Source organism: Leptosomus discolor, chromosome 4 (assembly GCF_034619465.1).
Source record: "Leptosomus discolor isolate bLepDis1 chromosome 4, bLepDis1.hap2, whole genome shotgun sequence".
Classification (NCBI taxonomy): Eukaryota; Metazoa; Chordata; class Aves; order Leptosomiformes; family Leptosomidae; genus Leptosomus; species Leptosomus discolor.
The window spans coordinates 52559716-52586983 of record NC_141394.1 but is presented as its reverse complement, the minus strand read 5'-3'; the positions used below and the strand labels follow the sequence as shown (position 1 = coordinate 52586983).

The 27268-nt window shown below is 38.0% G+C and overlaps 1 protein-coding gene across 1 annotated transcript in view; it reads right to left on the bottom strand.

Moving 5' to 3' along the window:
• CLOCK (clock circadian regulator) overlaps window positions 1-22956 on the bottom strand; it is a 35639-nt gene extending 12683 nt beyond the window's left edge. Inside the window, exons 1-9 of the mRNA XM_086464714.1 lie at window positions 22872-22956; window positions 20359-20449; window positions 18601-18660; window positions 18069-18217; window positions 11114-11205; window positions 9546-9635; window positions 7916-8036; window positions 6045-6158; window positions 3295-3413 (exon numbers count right to left, since the gene is read on the bottom strand). Of these exons, the coding sequence (XP_086320840.1) occupies window positions 3295-3413; window positions 6045-6158; window positions 7916-8036; window positions 9546-9635; window positions 11114-11205; window positions 18069-18217; window positions 18601-18660; window positions 20359-20405 (792 nt within the window). The 5' untranslated portion in view covers window positions 20406-20449; window positions 22872-22956. The remainder of the gene's footprint in view (window positions 1-3294; window positions 3414-6044; window positions 6159-7915; window positions 8037-9545; window positions 9636-11113; window positions 11206-18068; window positions 18218-18600; window positions 18661-20358; window positions 20450-22871) is intronic.
• Between the last annotated feature and the right edge of the window lie 4312 nt (window positions 22957-27268).

Here is a 27268-nt window from a genome sequence, read left to right as displayed (position 1 = left end):
CAAATCCTCAAGGTATTCTATACATTGTTTTAAATGTATTCCACTCAGACATGTGTGCAATCACTGCATGTCAGTCAATTTCTGTTGTCCCCTTCCAGAGAAATAAAGATGCCCCAACAAGTACTGTGCCTCATGCTGAGACAGTAACAGAGCCAAGTACCCCAAGCCAGTCGGTTCTTTTGCAAACTCCTCTAGTACTGCCTTACAAGAAGAAAGATGGATGACGGAATACACGCACACATACCAATACACCCCCCAAAGAATTACAGTAGAATTAGAGATCAGTAAGTCTGTCTTTTTTTGGATACCTGCACACATTTGTCACAGTTGTAGGAGCTGAGCTTGCAATGGCATTCCCACTGCCAGGAACGCAGCGGAGTCTATTGATGATCAGGTACCACAACAGTTTCCTAAAGACTACAATATGGAAGCCACTGCTGCACTGACATCATAGTCACGACAGATGTGGACAGACAAGCACACTGCTGCTCTGCAAACATCTGTAACTAAAATAGTCCTGTGGGAAAATACCGTAGGAGACTAACTGTTGTTCCTGCAAAGGGACCACCTTCCTTTTCATTCTTTCAGGTTATTACTACAAACAGTTTAGGTGGGTATTTTGCAGTTCTTTGAATACATATTTCTAAGTTTTCTTTCTATGACAGAAAAAAAAAACCCAGAACATGTCTAGGCCATGTCTTTTCCTCACCTTCACTGGTGTAAAATCTAAAGACAATAACTAGAAAGTGAGTTACATGATGGAGGTAATGAACAAAATCACTCTGGGCACAAATTTATGACTCTTGGTGTGACTTCCAGTTAGCAAGACTTAACCTTCAAAACTGAAACTACCCCTAAAACCCAAAGCTCATCTACTTTCTGAAGATTACAGCATTTAATAAAGCACCACTCATAGCAAAGAAAAAGAAATGACAGAGCAAGTGTATATCCATGAGATATACTTTTGATTTGTTGTTTCTTTTAGTCTAATTATTTTGGTACAAGTCAAAATAGAAGTAAAAACAGCTTAAGTGCAGGCAGTAAAATCACAGTAAAAACATCACTGTTAGAGAGGAGCCGGCAGCCGGTTAGTATCCAATTACTCAATGCATTTATATTAACGATTTGCAGATATTCCACTGTAAAATACACCTGGGCAGAAGCTATCTTGTTCAACAAGGCATCTTGTTGAAGTTGTCAACAAGGCATCTAGAAGAGAAAGGACCTTCATTTGTAACAAAAAGTATTCTGGTAGAATTCTTTTGGCTGGATTAATCTTGCCTTTTTGATAGGAGTCAATCATTTACCGGCCAAAATGCAAGACAAATGTTTTTAAGAACGTACGGAGCCAAAACCCTTCACTGGGGAGCAGAATTTGTGGCACATTTTATTACAGAAGTCGTGGGGTCATATGCAGAAAATAAAAATGTGAACTTTCAGAGATTATTCTCATGAATACTATGGTCTTCTGCAAAAGCACTCTATATCCCTGAGAAATTACATTTGAGGTAAAAAAAAAAATCCAGAACCATATACCATCTGAAATAATAAGTGATGGATGAGCAGGCAGGTTCTACCTTAAATAAGGCAATCTGGTACTAAAATACACATCTCATTACTGGTTGCATCACACATCTGTTAGTAAAGTTACTGGAATGGTAAAGTCCCTGACATGACATTTATTTGCTAGGGTCTAGTCAATGCTGGCCTCAATAATAACAGAAGGTATCAAAAGAGTATAAACAAATATTGTCAGATTAAAAAGTCTTCACTCTCATGTTAGTCTTCTTCACAAGATTTCCCAGATGAAGAGCACAAGTTGAAAGCCTTCAGAGGATCTTAAAACTCCTGTAATATGAAAGCTTCCTTAGGCACTAGGGGCTCAGAAGTTCAGGTAAAGGGATGAGACTTTGGCCAGAATATAATCTGTAAGGCTTTTGCCCTCAGGAGACTGAGACCTGAAAGATCATAAATGGATGTTCCTCAACTTTCAAATGTCCTGTTCCAAGAGTAGGAAGCACTTTACTATAATTTACTACAGTACATTCTGAACTGTCAGACTTTAACAAAAACATTTGCAAATATTGCTGGGTTTGGCTTCTTTCCTCAAGTATTTTGTGAAGCAAAAATCGCACAACATCTCTACCAACTGTAGGCACAACAGGAAGAACATTATTTAGACCCGCATGGGAAGAAAAGTGTCAGATGAAAGATTTCCATGGCTTCAGGAAAAAAAAGCAACAAACTCTCTCTGGCATGCAGTCTGGAGAGATCCAATTCCTATTCAGCCTGACAGAACTGAAGTTTATGATTTCTCCACATAGCAAGATTTCTTATCTTGCTTTCAAAGTGCAAAGTATGTAGACCATGTCTTCAGAGGCTACCACCAACAATCTTCATCTTAAGACACCAGTGCATTCAACTTACAGGCAGAATATTTAAATGTACAGAGTTCTGCATCACAGACAGCAGCTTAACCATGTGCCATATACATTTCATGGCATTTCTTCACAACTGACTTGCAAGAGCAAATGTTAAGACAGTAGACAATCCTGTAGTTTGATTAATATATTTGTATAAAACATACAATCTGAATCACAGTCACAGACTATACTGTACTGTACCCTGAGTATTTATTTTGACTGATTTTGGTGAGGAACAGGATTATATTTATTAAACTACAATTTCACACACATCCAAATCTAAACTTGGAAAGATATCTTCATTGTATGTTGGCAGTTAAGCAAAATGTTTTGCTTAAACAACCGAGTTATTGCGTAACAGTACTGAAACAAAACGGAAGAGTTCTACTACCTCAAACCCAACTCTCGGTTACTGACAAATAATGTTTAGTTTTCATTAAGCCCTACCAGATTTGCTTCTGCGTCAAACTACAGAAAGACCACCAGCAACATAAAATTCACATCCAAGTTTCAATTAAAACTATTAATTTCTCCAGTGAAAGTGTAATCTTGACGTTATCTTTCAATTTGTTTAAGTTAAACTTGCTAAATTATATTCCTATGGATTACTTCTAAAATAATTTCTTCAATGTTACTATTTTATATGACTATTTAGAAATGGCATTCACCATAATAACTTCATTTGATGCTTTGCATAACATTTCACCTATTTGTGTCTGAAGTAAGAAACACAGGCACTTTCAGCTTCATATAATAAAATTCCTTATGGTGTTCATTAATAATATTTGAAATGTTGCATGCATTCTCTCTGAGGTTTTCCTGTTGAGAGTACGTTTAAAAATGATATAAAAGTGACTTCATTTTTACGTACCTTGATAAATTGAGGTGTAGCTAATCTAACTGTGGCTACAAAGCAAACTTTGTCTTCATATGAAGGCCGGTGTGATCGCTGTATAGTTCCTTCAAAACCATTGTGCGCTGAGTTGGGAACTGAGGGAAGATAGAGGAGAACAGGTCAACACACACTACGATATAAGCATGGAGGAAAATGGCAGAAATACCACAAGACAAATGGTCCAATATTTATCTAATGTGGTTTGCTTATAACTTAATATGCATTAAGAAAAATGCTACATATATAATATATACACATATATGCATGGGAATAGTAGTTGTACAGTAGCAATGGGAACATAACCATCAAGTAACTTTCTCAAAGAACTAAAACGACAGTTAATATATTATCTGACAAAGCAGTTTTAAGAAACTAATAACAATACCAGTCCTCCTTGATAACTACTAAAAAATAACTAGCATACACCTTCAAAAAAAAAAAAATCTTTAAAATTTCTCTTTTGTGTCAGGTTTTGCTAACTTTTTGTTTTGAACTCCGAGGTAAGTATTTATTTTCTAGGCTTCCATCACATGCAAACACACAAAAATCACACAAACTGAAGATATACTCAGTAACAAAACAATCAAAGGCACAACAATTGAAAGAACATGAAAGAACAATTGAAAGTACATGAGAGAATCAGGACACTGAGCCAAGAACAAACAAATTTCACTTACTGAATCACAGAGATGGCTGGAATCGTAAGGGGGAAAAGGATGGACTACACCTCAAAACAGATTAACCTTATCTTTATTTCCAGCAGATACCAATTTAGTTTATCTTAACTAAGCTCTAATGATGGTGACTCCAAAACGCTGTCAGGCTCTTCCAAGCCTAACTGGTTTTAGTTCAACTTTAAATTAGAACTACTATTGAAGTTTCTTCATGCAATTTAAGGTCACAGCTCCTTGCTCCTTCCATCAGAAAGAAAACAGGTAATTTCCTTCCTCTTTATCTTACTCCTTCTCCTTCGTTCTTCAGAGTTCATCTTGCCTTGTAAGTCACATTTTTAAATTTCCGATTGCTTTCATTGCTCTACTCTGAACTCTCTCCAACTGCTTTACTTACTCCCGACAGCTAGTGTCAAAAACCGGATGAGGCTATATGGGTGCTAAGAAGTGCAGTGGGATTATTTCATGTGGTTTAGACTACGTTTTAGAAAGGCTTTTGCATTTTCACAGTTTGTTGATTGGTCATGGCAATTTGGTCATGTTCCATCTACATTCCACAGTAACACCTTTTTCTAAAGGGCTGCTGTTTAGCTGCCTGTAACCTTTTTTCCCCTGTTCATACAGTTTGTTATTCCTAAATGTTTTAATTTGCATTTGTTCTTAGTCAATTTGTCTGGGATTTTTTTCCCCAAAATAATTTATTTTCTAAATTTGGGGCTGAATTCTTATCTTGTTTTTAGTGTTCTTGCATCACTTCATGACTGCAAACTATGTTCCATTACTCATAATGTTAATGAAAATACTGATCAAATCCAGAAGTTGTCCATTAAAACTCGATTTCGATGGTGAACATCGGTAAACTTTCCCACCAGTTTCTGGAGCTTTCTCCAGCAACTTCAATTAACATGTGCTTCCCTTACATGTTTGTGAGAACAGAATATGGTAACTGTCAAAAGCATATTAAAAAATGCATCATTTATTTGCGCTGTGCCCTTTTGTGCACACAGTGTGTTACTCTTTGGTAGAGGAACCTGAATCAATTTGATGTTATTTCTACCTGAAAAATCCACAACGATTGCTGTTCAATTCCTTGCTATCTTCCTGAAGTTCACATATAGTTTAATTATTTGTTCTGGAATATTTCCCAATACTGAATTGCAGCTTGTAGTTCTGCAGTTTCCCAACTCCTCCTCTTTGCAATACTAGCACCATATTTGGCCTTTCCAGGCCCGTTTCTTGTCTTTCCCTAATACTACATACCTGCATTTGGCACTAAGACTCAACCTCTCCCCATTTTGTGAGAAAAATACTGGTATCACATAAAAACACCCAAACATAGGCTTACTTATAAGATATTGGTTTTGATAATATTTTGGGGAGTGACCTTTATGAAGATCTACTACTTGACCACACTGCACAAGCCATTTGGCTGACCAAATAAACCTGCCTCTTAAGTAAATAGTCAGCACAGGCTGGCCAAACAGATTAGAGATGTAGTACAGAGCAATAATATTAGTACATAACTAATAAAAATAATTTCAATGGAAGAGAGAAGGAACTCAGTGCAGAAAACTCTACTGGCTCATCTAAGTGGTAACTCCTGCCACTGAAATCATAGACTTGAAATGGGGGGGAAACCTACATTTTAATTCCCAGCTCACTGCATAATAGGAACTGCACGTACTCAGTACCACTGATCTTCAAGTTAGTCACCTGCTTAAGTAGGGATTATGCTTAACTAAATCCAGGCTCTTTATTTTAAAGTGTTTTCTTAAATTTCTTTTACATTCTTCTAAAAAATGTTTCACCAGACACTCGTTTTCTTTAATTGAAAGCATTAAGCATAATTACTACATTTTGCATTCAAATGCACAGACCCGTAACACCTGATAGGCAGTTTTTCTTCTTTTTCATTAAAACAATACAGAAGTGATATAACTCTGCTTCAAGCTCTTCTTTTGAAAGACTGATTTTAGTTCATCATTAAGGTCCCAAGCCTGTTTAGCTGTGAAGCTGCCTAAGTATTCCAACTCTGAAATCGCTGAAATTACTTACCGTTATTCAAACATTTGAAATTTCCTATAAATTTTACATATTCATATGTAGGTTGCTCTTTTGGATCTATTGTTCCTCGGAGCATATGGCAACAGAATTCTAGTTGATTTTTTGCTGAGAAAAGAATAAACAAATTAATAGGCTACATGCTTGATGAAGCGTGCAGGCAACATGAAATGGAAAGCAGGAATAATTAAGCTGTGTACTTATTGAGATACTGTAAGTGGCATGATTACAGATGACTACAGCCTCTGCTTTTAACCAGCATGACATTAACTAACCTAACATACAGGAGAATTTGTGCATGAAGGGCCTGCATGCTAATGACATAGAAAGCCCCCGAAAACTAGAGCTATTTTAAAGAAGTAGCTGCCCTAAACTTAAGTTTACTAAAGCGTGCACTTACAAAACCCATTAGGCTGCCATGTTTTTATTCTTGCCCACTGCTACAACTGTCTAAATAGAAGCCATACAAACAAGATGAACACTTCTAATACATGGGAAAGTTACAGAGTGAAATGCAATGCAACACTGAAAATGTTACTCTTTAAGGGGGGAGGAAGGAAGTGTTTCTACTGTACTGGTTTCATCTGGGATGGAGTTAATTTTCTTCAAAGCAGTTCATATGGTGCTGTGTTTTGGATCTGTGGCTAAAACATCATTGATAACACAGGGATGTTTTAGCTGTTGCTGAGCAGAGCTTACACAGTGCAACGGCCTTTTCTGTTTCTCACACTGCCCCGCCAGCAAGGAGGCTGGGGGTGCAACAAGAAGCTGGAAGGGGACATAGCTGGGAAAGTTGACCTAAGGGATATCCCATTCCATATGGCATTGTGCTCAGCAATAAAAGCTGGGGAAAGAAGGAGAAAGGGGGAGACATTTAGCTCTGCAGAGAAGGACCTGGGAGTTTTGTTGGATAACAAGATGACCATGAGCCAGCGTTGTGCCCTGGTGGCCAAGAAGGCTAATGGCATCCTGGATTGCATTAGGAAGAGTGTGGCCAGCAGGTCGAGGTAGGTTATCCTCCCACTCTGCTCTGTTCTGGTAAGGCCAAACCTGGAATACTGTGTCCAGTTCTGGACCCCCCAATTCAAGAAAGACTGGAGAGAGTCCACCTGAGGGCTACTAAGATGGGTGCTACTAAGATGGGCTACTTAGGGTGCAGGAGCTTCTCTTATATGAAGAAAGGCTGAGAGACCTGGGGCTCCTTAGCCCGGAGAAGACTGAGAGGGGACCTTATCAACCCTTACAAATGTCTAAAGGGTGGGTGTCAAGAGGATGGGGCCAGGCTCTTTTCAGTGGCACCCAGCGACAGGACAAGGGGCAACGGGCACAAACTGGAATACAGAAAGTTCCACTTGAACATGAGGAGGAACTTCTTTACTCTGAGAGTGACAGAGCACTGGAAGAGGCCGCCCAGAGAGTGGAGTGTGGAGTCTCCTTCTCTGGAGATATTCAAAACCCGTCTGGACGCGTTCCTGTGTGACCTGCTCTAGGCTAACCTGCTTTGGCAGGGAAGCTGGGCTAGATGATCTCCAGAGGTCCCTTCCAACTCCTACTATTCTGTGTGATTCTGTGATTTGTGCTTATGGCATTTGTCTGCCCAAGTAACCATTACCCATGATGGAGCCCTGCTTTCCTGGAAATGGCTACACACCTGCCTGCTGATAGGAAGCAGTGAATGAATTCCTTGTTTTGCTTTGCCTTGTGCACATGGCTTTTGCTTTGCCTATTAAACAGTCTTTATCTCAGCCCACAAGTTTTATCACTTTTACCCTTCTGATTCTTTCCCCCATCCCACTGTGGAGAATGAGCGAGTGGATGTGTGGGGCCAAGCTGCCCACCAGGGTTAACACGAAATAACTACTTACATTTTAAGTATTCTGGTGTCAACGAATCACTTTCCAGCAGATGAGAAGACAATATTTTATAAATTTCTGAATGTTCCCCCTCAGGGATAAAATTAAATACACTCTGATCCACAAGATCAGACTGAAAGAAAAACATTTAATAAGCGTTAAACTAATGCAGGACGTACAATGTTACAAAGCCTACTATTTTAATGCAAAACAATTCCACAGTTCAGAACATTACTGACTCAAAGCAGCCACCTGCTGGAATATGCATGAATATTTTGCAAGAAAAAATATATCTCACTTTGATCTGTCTTAATTCTGACCTGCGAACCATTTAATGAAAACCACCATGAACGCAGAAGATATACATACACACTAAAGTACAATGGAGCTTGTATTAAATTCCCTGGGATGCAACAATTCCAAGTGAAGGAGCATTTTAACTAGAAATTACAGGCTGTTGTTCTAGAGCACTGTAACCTGTCGGTGGCATCCTATATATTGAAATGGTATCTTGGAAGAAAAGACAGTCCCTCCTTACATCATATAGATTATTATGTTACCAATAATTACATCCAATCACAATTGATTTTATGAATACATTTTATAATCAGTTCCACAACTATGTACACAAAATTTGGAACAATGAATGCAATAAATCCAAACAATTGAACAACTGATTATACGCATAAATGCATTTGATTAAGTATTCAGAAAAGAAGGAATGTAGAATGTATGTTTAGAATATATAAATCACACTTAAAAGCAAAGAACAAATATGCCTCTGAGAACTTGGCAAATGCTACTTTAAAAAAAATAATCACAATTACGTGTACATTTTTCAAAGTTCTCTGGCTGAAATCATGCATATCTTAAGTGAATTTGTGTTTTGCAGAATCATTTTTTAAACATGCCACTCCAAGTTTTACAAAATACTCTTTCCACAGTAAGACAACTAGCCTTTAACAATAACTTCATTCTCTTCTAGAAAAGAACTCATGTTTCACTCATCAGTTGTTTGCATTTTTGAGAACTTGTTTGCCTCATTTCAGAATAACATTATTCAAAGGGAACTTTAAAATGCAGAACGCTATATTTACCAGTGAGCAATGCCACTAAGATTAAAGATGAGTGAATCTGCGAAAATCTGAAGTAGATACCTAGCTTAAAAACAGAATCAGCAGCAATGTACTCCTTACAAGAGTTCTTTAGCAAGAAACAAGTAAAAAAGTAGTTTAAAAAAATTCCAATGATATAGCTCTTTAGCAATACTTTTCTGACTCATGTAGAGGCTCTGATAGGTGTGAACTCTAAAGGGTCCCCTGCAGTCAACTGTGTTATTTCAGTTACGTTGAAGAGAAACTGATGCTAGTCTGTCACTTCATAATCCTGCCTAAGCAAGTGCCAACTGCATTCTGTATTTCCAAAGGAAACATTTAATATAGGAGACAAACCGGTAGGAAGGAGTAGTTCTGAAGAAAAAGCAGAAGCATTAGAACAAGGCATACATCTGTTCTATAATGCCAAAAAGGTTAACAATTAATTAGTACTCATAGCAGAACACCAGTTAACAATTAATTAGTACTCATAGCAGAACACCATCCATAGACAAACTGAGACATTACTGAAAGCAATTTGTACTTACTGGCAAATGTTCAAGTAAGGGAGTTACACTTTCAGACACATATATTATATTTCCATCTGTCATAATTGCTAAAAAAAAACCATCAAGAGCCTGAAATTAAACATAATGGGCAGTTAAATAAAAAGAAACAGAGCATATTAAAAATGTTCAGCTATATTCAACACGGCAAATAATTTAGACCAATTTTAGTTTAATTTATTATAAAAATGAGAATGCCTTTCACTACTAAAACTTTAGTCTTACTTTTACACTATGAGCATTACAATTCCCATACTGTTCTGTTCTTAAATAATCTGTGGTTTCAGAAGCAAGTCTGTATACAGCTAGCCACTGCTTCTCCCATCTCCTACTCTGCCTGCCTGTTATTTTTAATTCCATCATCATTTTAAACATCAGAAAACTCAGAAAAATGAGCTAGAGACAAAATCAAGAAGAGGTGGAAAAACTACAAGAAGAACAAGTAAAAGAGGTGGTGAAATCAATGAATTTTGGTATTTAAAATCTCAATACTCCCAGTCTCAATAGAAGAAACTTGTAGCAAGATTTTATTGAGAACTGAAAACTGTGAGATACAGTTCTGACTACCTTATCTTCTACTTAACTCAAACTTATTTCCACTGAACGTAACACAACTTTCAGTTGAACGCTACCAAACATAAAAGCATGACAGAACTGTATTTCTAAATAAGAAACTGTAAAGTTCACGCCTTTGAAAAAATTTCATATATATCATATTGTTCTAGCTTTACAGTCACTAGTTGTGGACATGTATTTTGTAAGAGGACTTGAAAAACAGCAGAAACAGCTACAAAAAACCCTTGAAAAACAGAAGCAGCTACTTCACTAACCTGTTGGAAAAAATATGCAAATTCACCACAGAGGATTTTTTGAAATTTTTTTTAAGTACAGAAAAATCAGAACTGTTTACTTTCTAAATCTGTGCCCCAAAGAAAAGGTTTAACTATAGAATAAAAATAAAAAGTGCTTGTTCATTTAATTTAAAATTTCTCATTTACCTATAATTAGAAATTGTTTCACTAACAAGACACAAATGACTTATCCTCATTTCCAAGAAGATGACAGCTTATAACTGAAAGTTTATTTTTCGTAATAATCCAACTATTCATACAATCTTCTTTAGCAAAGTAATGCTCACACACATGTTTGGAAAGCATAGCAAGCAAAGAAATTAAACACATTGTTGCTCACAAATTCATGGATGTGTTGAGCTTTTTTTGTAATACAGATTTTCATTTATGCATCACAATTCTTTATTTAACTAATATCTTCCATACATTGATAATTTAAAATATCCACTCTGACAGTAAATATGTTCATTTGTGGACTTGTTCTGTTATAATGTTTTATGTAATTAAAAAATGCAGCTAAAATAAAAACTGTTTTGAATTGCACTGCATACATAGGAATTTTGACAGTTTATCTTCATGAAAATGTATAGTTACATTTAAAATATGAAAATAACAAGTTAGGTCATCAAACTGAAAAATCTCATCACGGAATCCCTGTGAGGAAATATTCTACTCCCAGAAAAACAAAAAATAATGTACCTCTAACATTAACTGTGTGAACTCTTCGTTACTAAGGAATGTTGGTTTCCAGTCCTGTCGAATCTCACTGGCATCTGATTGTGCAGTAATTTCTACAATCAAACATATATACAATATAAGGATTTACACTTCCATTATTTTCCCACTAAGCTACATACACACAGTAGGAAACAGCAGAAGGTTCTCCAGTCTCTTCTGTTGTTCATTACCTATAGATGTTGTTCCTTAGAAAGAAAATAAATGTCTTCTCCCCTATGTCATAATTAGACTTGTCTTCTCTTTCCTTCTACCAGTTTGTGCTACAAGTCCTGCCAGACTTCAAGGTAATGCTGAAGTTAATGACAGTAAGTAATGGATTTTGACAACGGAAAAATACTCTTTCCTCTGAGACTATAATAAAATATTTTATTGCGAGTGCTGTTTTCAAAGATTTAGAAAGCCAAAATTCCTGATCAGTTTAGGTTATTAAAGCGCCTAATCCTCAAGTATCTTGGCCAATCCTGGTCACTCTAATCTTTGTATTAAAAATTGTCACTGTCCTTTCTTTTCTTCCCATTCTTTTCTCCAAAGAAATGTTACATTAAAAAAAGAGTAAGTTTTCAATGAAGACTAAAGAGCTGTATGACAGACTCCATTGCAGAATTACTGTCTGATTCATACACAGAGACAAATTTTGAACAGAGATTTCTGTAGGACTTAACTTCCCATACGTAGGTGAGAAACAACGGCTGCTAGGCAAAACCAGACCCAGGTTCTGAAAGCTGATGCTTCCGTATCAACTGACAGGAAAGACAGGCCAACTAGGCAAGGTGGGGGAGTTGCTCTTTATGTGAGAGCGCCCTTGGAGTGTATCCAGCTCTGCCTAGGGGGGATGATGAGAAAGTTGAGAGCTGGGGGTGGGGGCAGAATTAGAGGGCAGGCTAATATGAGAGACATTATCGTGGGCGTTTACTATAGGCCACCTGATGAGGATGAGGAGGTAGACGAAGCCTTCTACAGACAACTGGAAGCAGCCTCACAACCACAGGCCCTGGTCCTCATGGAGGACTTCAACCACCCTGGTATTTGCCAGATAAGTAACACAGCCAAGCAGCCACAGTCCAAGAGGTTCCTGCACAGCACTGACAATAACTTTTTGATCCAGATGGTGAAGGAACCAACGAGGAGAGGTGAGCTACTGGACGTACTAACAAACAAAGGAGGGCTGGTCAGGGAGGCGGAGGTTGGGGGCAGCCTTGGCTGTAGGGACCACAAGATGGTAGAGTTCAGGATCCTGCATAGAAGCAGCAGGGCAATCGGTACGATCACAATCTTGGACTTCAAGAGAGATAGCTTCAGTGACTTCAAACACCTACTTGGAGAAAACCCATGGGCTAGGGTTCTAGAAGGCAGGAGGGGCCAAGAGAGCTGGTTACTCTTCAAGCACCAGTTCCTACAAGCCCAAAACCGATGCATCCCTATGAGGAATAAATCGAGCAAAGGAGGCAAGAGGCCTGCTTGGATGAGCAAGTAGCTTCTGGAAAAACTCAAAAGGAAGAAGGAGGTTTACAACACGTGGAAAAAGGGACTAGCCGCTTGGGAGGAATATAGGAATATCATCAGAGTATGCAGGGATGGAACGAGGAAGGCTAAGGCACATTTGGAATTAAGTCTGGCTAGGGACGTCAAAGACAGTAAGGGCTTCTTCAGATACATCAGCAGCAAAAGGAAGACAAGGGAAAATGTGGGCCTGCTGCTGAATGAGGCGAGTGCCCTGGTGACAGAGGATACAGAGAAGGCAGAGTTACTGAATGCCTTCTTCACCTCGGTCTTTACTGCTAAGGCTGGCTCTCAGGAATCCCAGACCTTGGAGGTAAAGGAGGAAGTCTGGAGGAAGGAAGACTGCCCCTTGGTCAAGAACTGGGTTAGGGATCTCTTAGCCAGACTGGACACTCACAAATCCATGGGCTACGATGGGATGTACCCGCAAGTGCTGAAGGAGCTGGCAGATGTTATTGCTAAGCTGCTCTGCACCACCTTTGACAGGTCATGGAGGACAAGAGAGGTGTCTGAGGACTGGAGGAAAGCCAATGTCACTCCACTCTTCAAAAAGGGCAAGAAGGAGGATCCAGGTAACTACAGACCAGTCAGTCTCACCTCCATCCCTGTAAAGGCGATGGAACAGCTCATCCTGGCTGTTATCTCTAAATAGGTGGAGGAAAAGATGATTATCAGGAGTAGTCAGCATGGATTCACCATGAAGAAATCATGCCTGACCAATCTGATATCCTTCTATGATGGCATGACTGTCTGGGTAGATGAGGGGAGAGCAGTGGATGTTGTCTACCTTGACTTTAGCAAAGCTTTTGACACTGTCTCCCACCGCATCCTCATAGGTAAGCTTAGGTAGGAAGTGTGGGATAGATGAGTGGACAGTGAGGTGGATTGAGAACTGGCTGAAGGACAGAGCTCAGAGGGTTGTGATCAGTGGTGCTGAGTCCAGCTGGAGGCCCATAACTAGCAGTTCCCCAGGGGTCAGTACTGGGTCCGGTCTTGTTTAACATATTCATCAACAACCTGGATGAAGGGACAGAGTGCACCCTCAGCAAGTTTGCTGATGATACTAAACTGGAAGGAATAGCTGATAGACCAGAAGGCTGTGCTGCCATTCAGCGAGACCTGGACAGGCTGGAGAGCTGGGCAAAGAGGAACCTAATGAGGTTCAGTAAGAGCAAGTGTAGGGTCCTGCACATGGGAAGGAATAACCCCATGCACCAGTACAGGTTGGGGGTCGACCTGCTGGCGAGCAGCTCTGCAGAGAAGGACCTGGAAGTTGTGGTAGACAATGAGTTGATCATGAGCCAGCAATGTGCCCTTGTGGCCAAGAAGGCCAATGGCATCCTGGATTGCATTAAGAAGAGTGTGGCCAGCAGGTCGAGCTCTACTCTGCCCTGGCAAGGTCACATGTGGAGTATTGTGTCCAGTTCTGGGTCCCCCAATTCAAGAGGGACAGGGAACTACTGGAGACAGTCCAGCAGAGGGCTACAAAGATGATGAGGGGACTGGAACATCTCCCCTATGAGGAAAGGCTGAGAGACCTAGGGCTCCTCTCTTCTCTGGAGAAGACTGAGAGGGGACCTTGTCTATGCTTATAAATATCTAAGGGACGGATGTCAAGAGGATGGGGCCAGGCTCTTTTCAGTGGTGCCCAGCAATAGGACAAGGGGGCAACGGGCACAAACTGGAGCACAGGAAGTTCCACCTCAACATGAGGTAAAACTTCTTTACTTTGAGGGTGGCAGAGCACTGGAACAGGCCACCCAGAGAGGCTGTGGAGTTTCCTTCCCTGGAGATATTCAAAACCTGCCCATACACGTTTCTGTGTGACCTGCTGTAGGTGAACCTGCTTTAGCAGGGGGGTTTGACTAGAAGATCTCCAGAGGTCCCTTCCAACCCCTACCATTCTGTGATTCTGTGGTAACTGAAACAACAAGAAAAAAGACATTCATCAAAACTGAAGTACTACGTAAGAAGAGCATTACAGAAGTACTGGTTTTAAGAATCACCTTGAACAAGTAGTCGTGAATCAAGCATTTAGATGAATCAATAAACCAAACCATGCCTTTAAGGCTTTTGATTTCTAAAGAAGTCCGTACAAAGGCCGTAAGCTAGTTTGTTAGTTCGGATGACTCAAAGCACACAGAAAACCTGAAATTGAGTTAAATACAAGCAATGGACTTGAACAGTTCAGAATTTTGGTTCCCCAAAACTGAAGGGGGAAAACTTTACAAAAGAGCTTTAGACTTAAGTAAAAGAACAGTAAAGAACAGCAGCATCATGCAAGAAACTGGCAAGAGGTGAAGAGCTGCAAGGGGAGGAGAGAAAAAAAAAAATTTAAAAAATCAACAAATAAGAGGGACCAAAATTTCCAACAGTCAGATCTTACAAAAGACAAATTGATCAGGATTTTGCTGTTTTGAAATGGTATCACAAAGCACTAAGAGTGGGCTGCAGAATAAGGATAACCTAAGTATAAGCCCAAATCAAACTTTTCAGTCAGAATGAATATATTGAACACTGATGGGCAAGTCAAAGGACAAGGAAATGAACACCTCTGCCACCAAAGTAAAGGCAAAAATTCAAGGAACTTAATGCATTCAGTCCACAGGACACAGATAATCTCCACTTTTCAACTGGAAAAGTCTGACTCATTGGCTCATTCTGGTCCATATAGCCATCCTACTTCAGAATTAAAAGCTAAACTTCTGCAGTAGAAAGGATTTATACTAAATAAAAGCTGAAGTTCATGCCTTTAACTAACTATTCTGAATTATCTTACCAAAAGTACAGGTGTTCTTTTAAATTTCCCTTAATTAGAACACATATGATACTGGAAAACAGAGCCAAAGTAACATGGAAAGAACTTGTTTCACCTAGTAACTTCAGAGAAATGCCTAAAAATTCTGGCAGAAGGTTGCATTCAAAGATAAATGCCACTAAGGTCATACTCCTGAGCTAGGTACCAGCGAGAGTAGCATAACTGAACTTGCATATCAAACACGAGTCTTCAAGTCCTGGCTCTGAAGCAACTCTGCAATCAGCACAGAGAATCCTCAAAAGAAACTGCCAGCTAGACCAAGATCTGTAGCATTTGTTTGTGGGTTTTATGAATATCAGTCTACTAATTGTAATTATAAGCAGCGAAATTCTTCAGCATTTCATAATTTTAAAAAATTTATTGTTTATAAATTCAGAGGAAGACGATAGGCAGCATTAGCGAAGGAGACGCTCTCAGTAATATAGCTTCAGTGTGTTTAGCCTGCTTTTTTTTCCCAATGAGAAACAGAATCCACACTGGCCAATAACCAGCTCAGATAGTTCATCTGGAGCTGTTGCCAGAGCACCAAGCCTGGCCAATGTGGAAATGGTCCAGAAAGAACCAGAAGCAATGCAATCAATCAAAACCTGGTGGCTGAACACAGTAGGATTTTCAACAATAAACCAGCTAGTCAGTCCTGTTGGACAATTTGTTTATTGCTAGGGTCATTCTGCTTTATTGTAACAGATCCAAGCACATCAGGAGGCAAAATATGCTTCTGACCTTTGCCAACATTTTGTCCAAAACATTTTAATGTAAACCACTGCAGAGCAACGCTAGTAAGCACTGGCAGCCAGAGCTTTAGAGACTTTAATATGATGTGTGCAGTCACATAAAGCTGCACTCTGTCCCAGCAGGTGAAGGACAAAAGCGCCATGCCCTAAAAGGCATCCATCTCCAGAGCTGCTTTATTGCCCTTTATCCTAAAAAAATAAAAAATACTAATAATTAAAAAAAAAAATAATCTCAGAAAGCACTTTGAAGAATCATCAATACAAGATCAGTGATTTTGAAACAGAACCAATTTTCACAAAGGCTTTAGAACCTACAGAACTTGATTGTTACAGAAAAGGAACCTTCATACTGCTTTTCATATTGTTACGAGACAAACGTGTCTCAGAGAATTGAACCAGCATAATAGATATTTAATTGGCAAAAAAGAACCCAAATCTATGAATTCTTACAGAAATTATTCCCCCCTACCTTTCCATTTTAATTGTTACATTCACCCCTTTAATGCCACTGTTTGGTACAGATCTGGTACTACTTGAACCGTAACACTAATGGAAGAGACATGCTAGGGCATAGAATAATACTTATCATACATTAACATACCTTAAATTGACACACATACTGATGATAAATACATACGTATTCATCCACTTCATAGCTTTACTTACTTTATTTTATAACCTTATAGCTGCTTCTTTTGTCCCTACTGATTTCTAGTTAGTATGCATGCTCAGAAATTACTCAGGGAAATGGGTTAACTAGTGAAAGAGTTCATTTTCTTGAATTTTTAATCTTGTTTTTGGCAGTGTGAACCACAAGATGCCATATTAAGAAAAAGTGTAGGAGCAGGAACAGGGATTTTTTTGTATAAATAAATTTCAAACAGCCATAAATAAGTGTACACTTGGTGGAAGATTTTTTTCACGACCGAAATAATGATCTGTAATGAACTTCAGTACAACATATCTGGGTATATCCCACGATCAGCCAATGCAAACAACCAGAGAAACGAAATATAGCAAAGGTGTTCAAAAACATTAATCATTTTGACATTTCACATGAAGGTTTACAAAACAACACACACACATTCATTGGCTTATACATCAGTGGATACATCTTGCAAATTAGAAAGTTCAACTAAGTGTTTACAGATTTTCTGGGTTTTTCCTCCAGCTAAAAGGCAAAGAGAAAATGCCCATGCTCCTGGTCTGTATGTCCACTGCATACCACCCTCTCTCAAACAACCTACCCAATAACACTTGCTGGAGACCACAGTGCCCTATTGGTTTATCATCTTTGTTGAAGCAGCCAGTTGTGTAGATACCTGATGTGAAGAGAAGGAGCACCAAGTTCCCTTGGACTAGCTTTTTCAGTGATTTATGTCACTTCATGCGGAACTTGGAGAGACAAACCAACTGTTCAAACCAGTCTTATCTAAATATCAAAATAAGTACTTCCAGCAAGTACTTCCACTGAAATGGATCAACAGTTTTCCTGTGAAGCAAAACTTTGACAACATGCACCTTATGAAGCAACTATATTCTAAAGGTGTTCATCTGTCCAGAACAAAAAACTTCAAGGTTATTTCGAAAATAAATGTTTCTCTTTATGAAACAGTCATCTTTGACCACTACGGGACAAAAAAAATATCAGTAGTTGCTTTTGCAAAATACTAGCAAAAACATAGTTGTATTTTTGCTACCTAAATTACGATCTTAAGAACATCTTTCCACAGGAGCTCTATACATTTTTTTGACAATATCCTTAAAGGAGCTGCAAAATTATTAATGTTTTATGTACTAAGCGAGTATCACTAAAAAACATTTAAGAAGTCACAAATATTTCGTTATTGTTACAAATAATTACCTTTGTGCTTCCGTAAAAAGTCAATGCTTTTCTGCAGTACAGTGGATTTATCCATCTTCCGAGCATTACCTGGAAGCATGGAACCCAGCTCTTTGATAAGTACATTAAACTGATCTCGACGTTTCTTTTCAGACTTGTTTCTGGACACTCTGAAAAATGAAACAGAAGATGTTTTATAACAACTATGAAACTTTCTTATAATAAGCTGCAAACAGCCCCTTAAGAACTTCTGCTGTGAAAACTGTCACAGAAACACCTACTCCATATCTCAGACACCATTTTTGAAGAGTGGCTTCCTCCTTCTCACAGAGGAGTGCAGCCAAGCCTTTGGAATAAAGCACGCTTTTACAAAAATACAAATCACTGATCCACAGTTATAAGCACACAGCTGAAGAATAACAGTAAAATAAATGCTGTTGAGTAATACGGTTATTTATAGAAGAATCACATTTTTATTATTTAGAAATCGCCCTGGTAGGTTCAAGTGTACAATTACAGGACATTTCTTATTTTAAATAACTGAAAAACTTACCTTTTTGCTTTATCTTTGTCATCTTCTTCCACCAGCCCATCAAAAATGCTTCCATCATTTCTGAAAGAAACAAAAATAAATAAATGTTGGTGTAAAATTTTTCTGTTGCTGAGTCAAATCACAATGAAGGGCGGGGTGGCGGGGAAGAGCTCATTATTCATCATCTCCATTACATCAAGAAACTGAAGCACTGTTTTACTGTGATGTCTCACAAGGACCATCATCAATAACCTGAAGCTAAGCCTGCTTTAACTTCTCCTTGTAGGTCATTTACTAAAAAGCAAGCAAAAAATTACACTTCTAACACAACTCAAAGGATTTTCAGATATTTCTAATGATAACTTACAACCCTAAGCAAACACTCAACCATATACTACTTAATTTTATTTTTCTATCTTCTTGATTATTTGCTTTACTATTCTGAAAACATGAGAAAAGACACTTTATTTTTACTTGTCGGCAACTTCTATTTCAATTGTTGGAAATATTTGCAGTAATAAAGTATATCTTTCTTACATATTGAAGTACTATTAATGGAAGAGGGCTGAGGAATATACTACAGTTCATCCATGTATGTAATTTTATAAATATAAAATATCAATGTTAAACAGTAACAGTAATTACTCATTGTATCTGCTTCCTCACCAAAGTATCACAAATTTTCCTCAGCTTGACAACTGTCCATGTACTGCTAAAGAGGTATTAAAATATCAAAACAAGAACATGTTTTCCTTTGAAGATAACTCGGTATAATTCATGCAACACCTTTGTTTCATTTCCTTTTCTTTTAAAAGTCAAGTCAAAACTGTTCTTCTGTTTTTCAAAACTGCTGCATAATGGACATTCACATTTTATTTTTCTAACTTCTGTCTGCTTTCAGTCTGTTTAGTGCTGTTCACACTGACCTCTGTGTGCACACTGTTGATTTTTTTATCCTAATGCTTCCTTCCCTTAAGGCAAGTAACTCTCTTTCTAAAACGCTTACCTCATTTTTCTGATTTATAACTGATAAATCATCAAGCTGACGTTAGGAAATAATTATTTTGTACGCTACTACATAAATATAAAGCTTTGAATACATGAATTCCTTTTAAAAAGGCTGAAGTTTCAGTGAATATGCCACTAAACTTCACTGAAAGAATTGCCAAGTCAGACAAGCATTATAGAAGTTTTACCCTTTGCTTCTATTGTTATTTATTTTGATCGGGTTTAACTTTCTGTAAATTTGATGCAAGTTTCATTTCCTGAAGTCTCAAAAATGGTAATACACAGAGTATTAAGGACAGATGTTCACTTAAGCTACTAAGAAAGTCCATATCAAGGAATCAGGTAGAAAACATGTCTCAGCTATTACTTTTCCCTTGAAATAGGTTAGCAGGTCACTTCACTATCCTCTGCAGCATCACTAATCATTTAAATGTATTTGTTTTCCTTAATCAAATACTGAAGTACTAAAAAGAAAAAAATTCAAGTAAACATCAAAAATCAGCTCAATTTACACAGATGCTGTTCCATGGCTGAAAACAAGTAATATACGTTTTAACATTCATCTCAAACAATAAAAACCACTATTTCCAATGACTACAAAACAACATATCTAACAACTACCAAAATAACGTTGTTAAAAATAGCCAAAATCTCACTCCTTTTATTTTTTATATAAATTAATATTCTCTATATATTAACCGTAAGAAAGAGATAATTAAAGAAAGCATTGAACAGTAATTCCCCCCAAACCTTCACTATCTATTAACATACCTGTCTGCAATGGAGCTCATTTTATGGGTGCTTATGGTAAAAAACATAACATGTCACACTTTAGTCTTGTGGTAGACATTTGTACGTTTGCCTATAAGAGAAATAAAAATAGCAAATTGTGACTCTGGAGGAACAAACATGTTCTTCATTAGAGCATACCAAAGTTTTCATTTACTTTGTAAGCCGCTCTTCATCTTCCCCTCTCTTTCAACCTTCTGCTCTGCCCTCCTATCTTCTCTAATGCAATCTCCACTACCACCATAACCTGGACTTTATTATCTCTTTTTACATGACCGAGAGTTCAAGGGAACATTGTTTTATTAAATGTCATGATAAATAAGTCTGGACTAAACTAATACAAACTTTTTTCTGACTCTGAATTCAGATACAGCTTTTCATTTTTATTTTAACTTTTACCTAAAAGACACTCATAATTTTGAGGGTTGAACAGATATAAAATACACTCCTCTGTAGGAATACATTCTATTTAGATATTGCACAAACAGAAAGTGTTTGGGATGTAGTATTTTACAGCTATAATTTATTTCTTACTATATTTTTTTCTTGAGCACATTGTTACGATACACATGTGAAATGATAACAGTAAGATACCTATTAGAATGCGATCACCATACTGTGAGAAAGTTAGTTAACCTGGCCATTTCTTAAACCAGTCACTTATTCATTATGAAGTTTCATCAGGATGTTTTTGGTTTTCCAGCTGTACGCAGGAACTTGAATAAAGAATGTGAATGAAATATCGATAGCCAGAGAAGGAATATAAAATGAAAATAAGTATTTAATTCAACAAGTACCTACTTTTAGGTACCCAAAAATCACAAAATTACATGGGTATGGAAAGGCTAAAAGTCAAACATAAACCAATAAAATGAAACCTTTTTCTTTGAAATAGAAAAGTCAGTTGTCAGAGGCTGCTCAAATGGAGCAGCAAGACTGTGACATAACTAAGAAACAACTGCATGCAGCAAGAAGTTTTATATGAGCTGAACTTGCAGACCTTCGGGAATTTTTACCATGTTACAAACTTAATAGTAAAAAGGCATCACATTTATTTCAAAGGAGCTGGGTTTAGTCACTTTAGTGACTCATAGTTTCTGAGAAGGAAGGGCTTGTTCGTTTCTGGGAGTGCCAAATCCAGTGGAACTTGCAGTGTTAATACCACAAGAAATATGGCAGCAACTCCATGATCTAGACAGTCTGAAAAATGTTCCAGGAAAATCTTATCCCAGTTTTTTAATTTATGGGGAAACTGAGGAAGAAAGCTTATGTCTCAACCAAACTGTCACAGAGCCTACAGTAGCCACATACTATGCAGGTTTGCTTCAAAAGACTACTATTTTTCCCCCAAAGTTTCAGAACTTGAGTGCAGCAGGAAAGTAATGGGAGAGCTGGGCTGCAGCACACTCTTTCAAAGTGCATCACAAGGCATGCACGTGGTTTTGTCCAAATGCCCCATGAGCTCCCTTACCCACTTCCTTCGATTAATTTGGCCCACCTTTGTCTTGCCTTTACACTCCAAAATCTAGTGCTCTGAAGGCACGCTGGAAGCAAACCATTCCTTCGCTCCAATTCTTCAAAGTAACAACTGCGCTGGCCATACTGACAAATTAAGTTCCCCAAATTAGTTGGCCAAGTTTTATAAAGTCATGGAGTTGCACTATTTGAAAACCTGCCAGAAATGGCAAAAGGAAAATAATTTACGAAGTGTTTGTTTGAATTTTTGTCAAAAGCACGCAACAATAGACAGGTTGCTCAGAAGTAAAAGCAAACTACCACCACTGGCATGGCATTAAGTTTAAAATCAAGACATTGTTTTTCAATTAGCTTACATAGTATGCACTAATTACAATTTTAGCCCTGTGTTAATTTTTAAATTAATCTGGCACCTAACATTATAGGGGATCAAGAGTAATAGGAAAGTCTGTAGGACAAATGATATATTGTTCCCTTAATCTGCAAAAGAAAAATACATGTACAGCTAAATACAGAAAAGTCTCACCTGTGACACAACTGACATCTCATTATGCAGAAACAGAACTTAGAAGTCAGTATTTTCACTTTAACAAAAGCATGCAATTTCTAAAATTCAACAAAATCATTCACTTGTTACAGTATACAGATCCTACATCAGAATTGGCAACTTACATTTGGTATTCAAGACAAACCTAAGGACTACAGAAAATGCACTTGTAGTGCTTTTGTTTCTCACTTTTCAAGGTCTGACTCTTCTGTCTTTCTGTCCAAATTTGCAAGATGTTGAACATTCGAAGCACTTACACTTGCCAATGGATAAGACTGCAGAGATAATTCCAATGAAACCAGTCAAGTTCAAAGCAAACACTACGGAAATCAAGGACTACATCTATTTCTAAGATTCAAATTTGGTCGTGTTCTAGAGAACATAAGACCCTACTTAACACTGTTACTCAGCCCTTCGGTGTTGATAACTGAAAGCCATAGGAACCTTATTAATTATAAGAATACAGTTTTACCTTTTACACTTTGGGACTTGTTGAAGTGTGAGGTTTAGGGATGAAACCTGGTTCCTTTGAAGAACAATGTGGAGTTAGATGTGTCCTCTTCTGCAGAAAAGCACTAAATTCTGAAACGTAAAAAAATTAAAATGGAGAGTTTTAAAATGATCAGGTTTTTTTTTTTTTTTCAATAAAAGAGAAGTAATCATTCCAACAAGAGTTCTTTATAAACTTATTAAAACTATCTCCTTATTAAAACTATCCAAAGTATTTCACTATCCGAATTCACCTTGCTCTAAAGCTCTTTGCTTTGATAACTGGGATATTCTGACACAATTTCATCTCTGCTTTAAACTACCACTTTATGCCTATCTTTAATCCTGATGTCATTTTTACTTTTGAATTTGGTATCCCCCACACCATCTACGCCTTCACTTCCACCTGCTACCTTCAAAGTATATCTTTATACCATCATTTAAACATCTTTTCCACTGACACTTACTTGGGCTTCTCCTGGCTTTCTCAGTTACGTCTTCTCTCCAAGTCTCCAAAATTGCCACTCTCAGGACTCCAGAATGTGTAGAATGCTGCTGCTGACAACTAGCAAAGATGCCCAGCTGCATTACTGCTACTCCCTCAGACACAGCCATTAACCCCTTCTTTCAAAACCCACTTCAAAAACACTTACAAGAATGTATTCCAAACCTACCTCACAAATACACTTTTTCCATAAAAAAACTCAGCGCCAGTATAAGTGATCACCAACTTCCAGTCTCTTTATACCATTACATTTCACTTATACAGTTTCTTCCCTTGAACCATGCTACTTTCCACATTTTTTCCTCCCATCTTTATCCTGTTCCTATCTGCTTTGCTTACTGTTCTCAAAATAAAATGTATTCACTATACAAGGTACTCGCACCACTTCTGAAAAATTTTATTTTAAGGCACATTAAATTCCAAAAAGGAAGCTGGGATCTAAAAACTAAGCTTATGCCACTCTTAAATTCATTAATGGACATTATGGAAAACACCAGAATTCTCTTATTTGATTAGAAATTTGATTAGATTTCTCCTTCCCCTGCACCTAACAGAGGCTCTTAGTGGTTAAAATACAGATGCAAATATTAACATAGGAAGTTAAAGCACAGCAGAACAAACTGCCAACAGGAGAAAAAACAATTCCAGCACGATTCAATGAAGCCACTTGTTCTTGTCTGGCCAAATAACCTGCTGGCCCATTGACCTACTTTTTTAGGTGCTTACAGCCTCCTCTCCTGTTCTGTTTTGTTCCGTTTGACAAGTGCAAACATTAATAGTGACAGAGAGTCCCATGGAAGTCTAGGTTACAGAGACTGCAACATGAAACCTGTGTTTTTAAACTGCTTGGAGTGGAACAACTCTGCCAACTCTCACCCAGCTCCTAACAGAGTTCTAAGGAGGAAAATTTTAGACCTCATCTCTACACTATGTAGAGCTGTATTTTTAAAAAAATCACAGTTATACACTTAAGATGAACACCACATGACTTAAGCACAAAACCGTATTTGATAATGTTTAAAACAGAATTAAATGAAAGGGTATTTCAAAAAGGGATTTTAAGATGAGGAGAAAAAGGATATCTTTATGTCATAAATGAACATAAGCAAGCTTAAACCAGACCAAAAGGAAAGCTAATCACAGTGGAAAAGCTTTTGCAACCAAAACCACATAGATCTCTAAGTCAGTAGAACTGGCATGCCTGTGAAAGCCAGCAGAAAGGTTAAGATGCCTACACGCCAGCATTGTCAGCCACAAGTGTTAAAGGTCATTGGTCTGTCTCCATTGTGGATTTCATAAGTTTTTTTATAAATACAATAAATTATGTGTATTTGTCTCTAGATACTATGTCTTTTGTACACATTCAGTGCATGTTTTCAAACTTTTCTGCAACCAAAAAGGCTAGAAACTTACTAACTTTAAGAAAGCTGAGGTCTTCTATCAAAAACCTTAGCTGCTGCCATGGATATCCAAACTATTAATATACAACATTACTCAATCTGTAGCAAAATCACAAAACCTAGCAACACTGCAAGTTCTCACTGTGCTGACTTATCACTCATGAAGAGGCCATAAGTTATTTGGTGCCAAGTTATTGCTTGGCCTAAGAAGCAAGGTTCTGAATAAGTCATAGGGTAAAAAGCCACAATCCAATCTAAGGTAACAGTGAAAAGTTCACACGATCTGATAAAAAATTCCATGTTTGAGACTGAAAAAACTTCAGTAACTTCAGTCCAATTTTATCATCAAAACTGGTGTGCACATTGGCAATATTAAATCTTAGAAACAAAGACTGAATGAACTGTGAAATTACACTACAGTCTTGTTCATGACAGATGTTCGGTCAGGACCGGACTAAAAAATGTATGAGCCAACAGTCAATCCACTGCCTGTACTTAATTTTGTATATAGTCATATATAATATGTCTATATACTATATATATAGTATATAGGCTGAAACCCCTATGTCTCCAGCACTTCACCTTAATGGTAACGTTGCTAAATATTTTTGAGGAAGAATCAGTATTGGCCTTATTATGAAAAAGATTTTTTATATAAATGTCTTGATTTTATAAGTAATAATTTAATGACATCAGAGATTACAGCCCTTGGACAAAATTAATGCAAGGTGATATGTATTATCAAGAAAATTTCACCCAGGAAAGATCACAGGAAAAATTTAGGAAAGAATACAGTTTTCCAACACTACAGTTTCTTCAAACAGAAAGAGATTAACTTCTTTAATACAACCTGATCTCTGTGCCATAATCCTATTTTGCCAGGGGAACAAACTAGTTATTATAATCACTGAGGATTAGCTTTAGAGAAGATCTTGTTTAAAGAATCAAAACCACAGTACACCACTCTGCTTCCACAGCACCTGATGCCCCAGCAGAGCTCTAACACAGTTACATACCAGGGTAAGCAAGCCAAGGAGCACAGAAAAATCACACTCTGAGCAAACAGCTGAGCCAGAACCTGACTCCCAATGCAAGTATAGCACCAAAAGTCCTATTCATTATACAGATGCTGAGGATAATTACAAACCTTCTTGATGCTCCTTTCCAGGAGCGAAGAAACATGAACTTCTGAGGTTACACTCTACTAGGACATTACACCATAATGGGCAAGCAGAGATCCATCCGTTATCTGATGCCCAGAATAGCGCATCACTATCACTCACATTTTCCATTTTGTTCTTTGCTTCATAGGCTTACCTCCAGACCAAATGTTTTTCCCTTTAGCTTTTTCTTTTTTGGAGGTGGGATAGAGGGGAGGAGAAGGGGAAGAACTGGCTTTGGTTTAGTTCCTCTCTAGTGACCACTGACTTTTGCAGACAGCAAGAGATCTTTAGACAAGTAAACCATAACCTGACCTCTAACCAGACACAGTTCGGCCTAACAGAACAAGCTGGCAGGTTTGAAGATACTTGCTCCTTTGCTTGCAGTGCTATACACACCAACAGAAAGCAAATTAGGGTAACAACTGATTGAGCCCTTCTCACTGATCAAAGACTATTACAATACTGTTTTTAAAACTGACACGTTTCCCTCATTTTCTACCTCAAAACAAAAGGCAAAACAAACAAAACCATCAGAAGATAGGGGTGAAAGGAATTTCAAGAAATGCTGTCCGAACTTTGTGGCTGAAAAGGTTATTCTAGCAGCTGGGAACAGTCATATATTGCAACCTTTCCTCTACCATGTCAAGAAATCAACTGTAATCTTGGTCTGTACTTGTGCAGTAGAGCTGACACATGCCAGAAATGTCACCTTCTGTAGACAAACACCCTGTAACAGCCGGTTATCTTCACCTGCTTCAGGGGAAAACAGAGTAGGAGGGGGCTGCTTCTAGCACAGACATCCACACACTTTGATCCCAGATGGCCTATTAATATGAAAATTTGTGACTGGACACGAGTAGCCTGCTCTGGCGGAGAAGCTTGCTTAGGTCCATTACCTTTGTAGGGAGTAGACAAGGACACATCTGTGTGCAATAAAATGAAGAAAGGGCAGTAAGACAGATGACTGATGGTGTGGGTTGCTATTATGAGAATAACTGATCCAGTCTCAAGTCTGTTCCTGAGAGACTTTTGGGAAAGAGGGTAAGTCTAAGCAGGCTATAGGATAGATTAACTGCCTGGTAGTGGTCAGAGATATCACAGATTCAGTCAAGTTACAAAGGCACCTGAAAGAGCGCATACTATTTGCCCACAGACCTATTTGTACACAGTCCAAACAAACAGCAGCAGTAGGAAGAGCCTACAGATCACCATGACTGGGAGACAACATAGCAGCCACAGAGGCAAAAAGAGGTTAAGTTCATAGAAATGGTTTGTCACACAAATGTGTCCTTGTCTACTCCCTGCAAAAGTA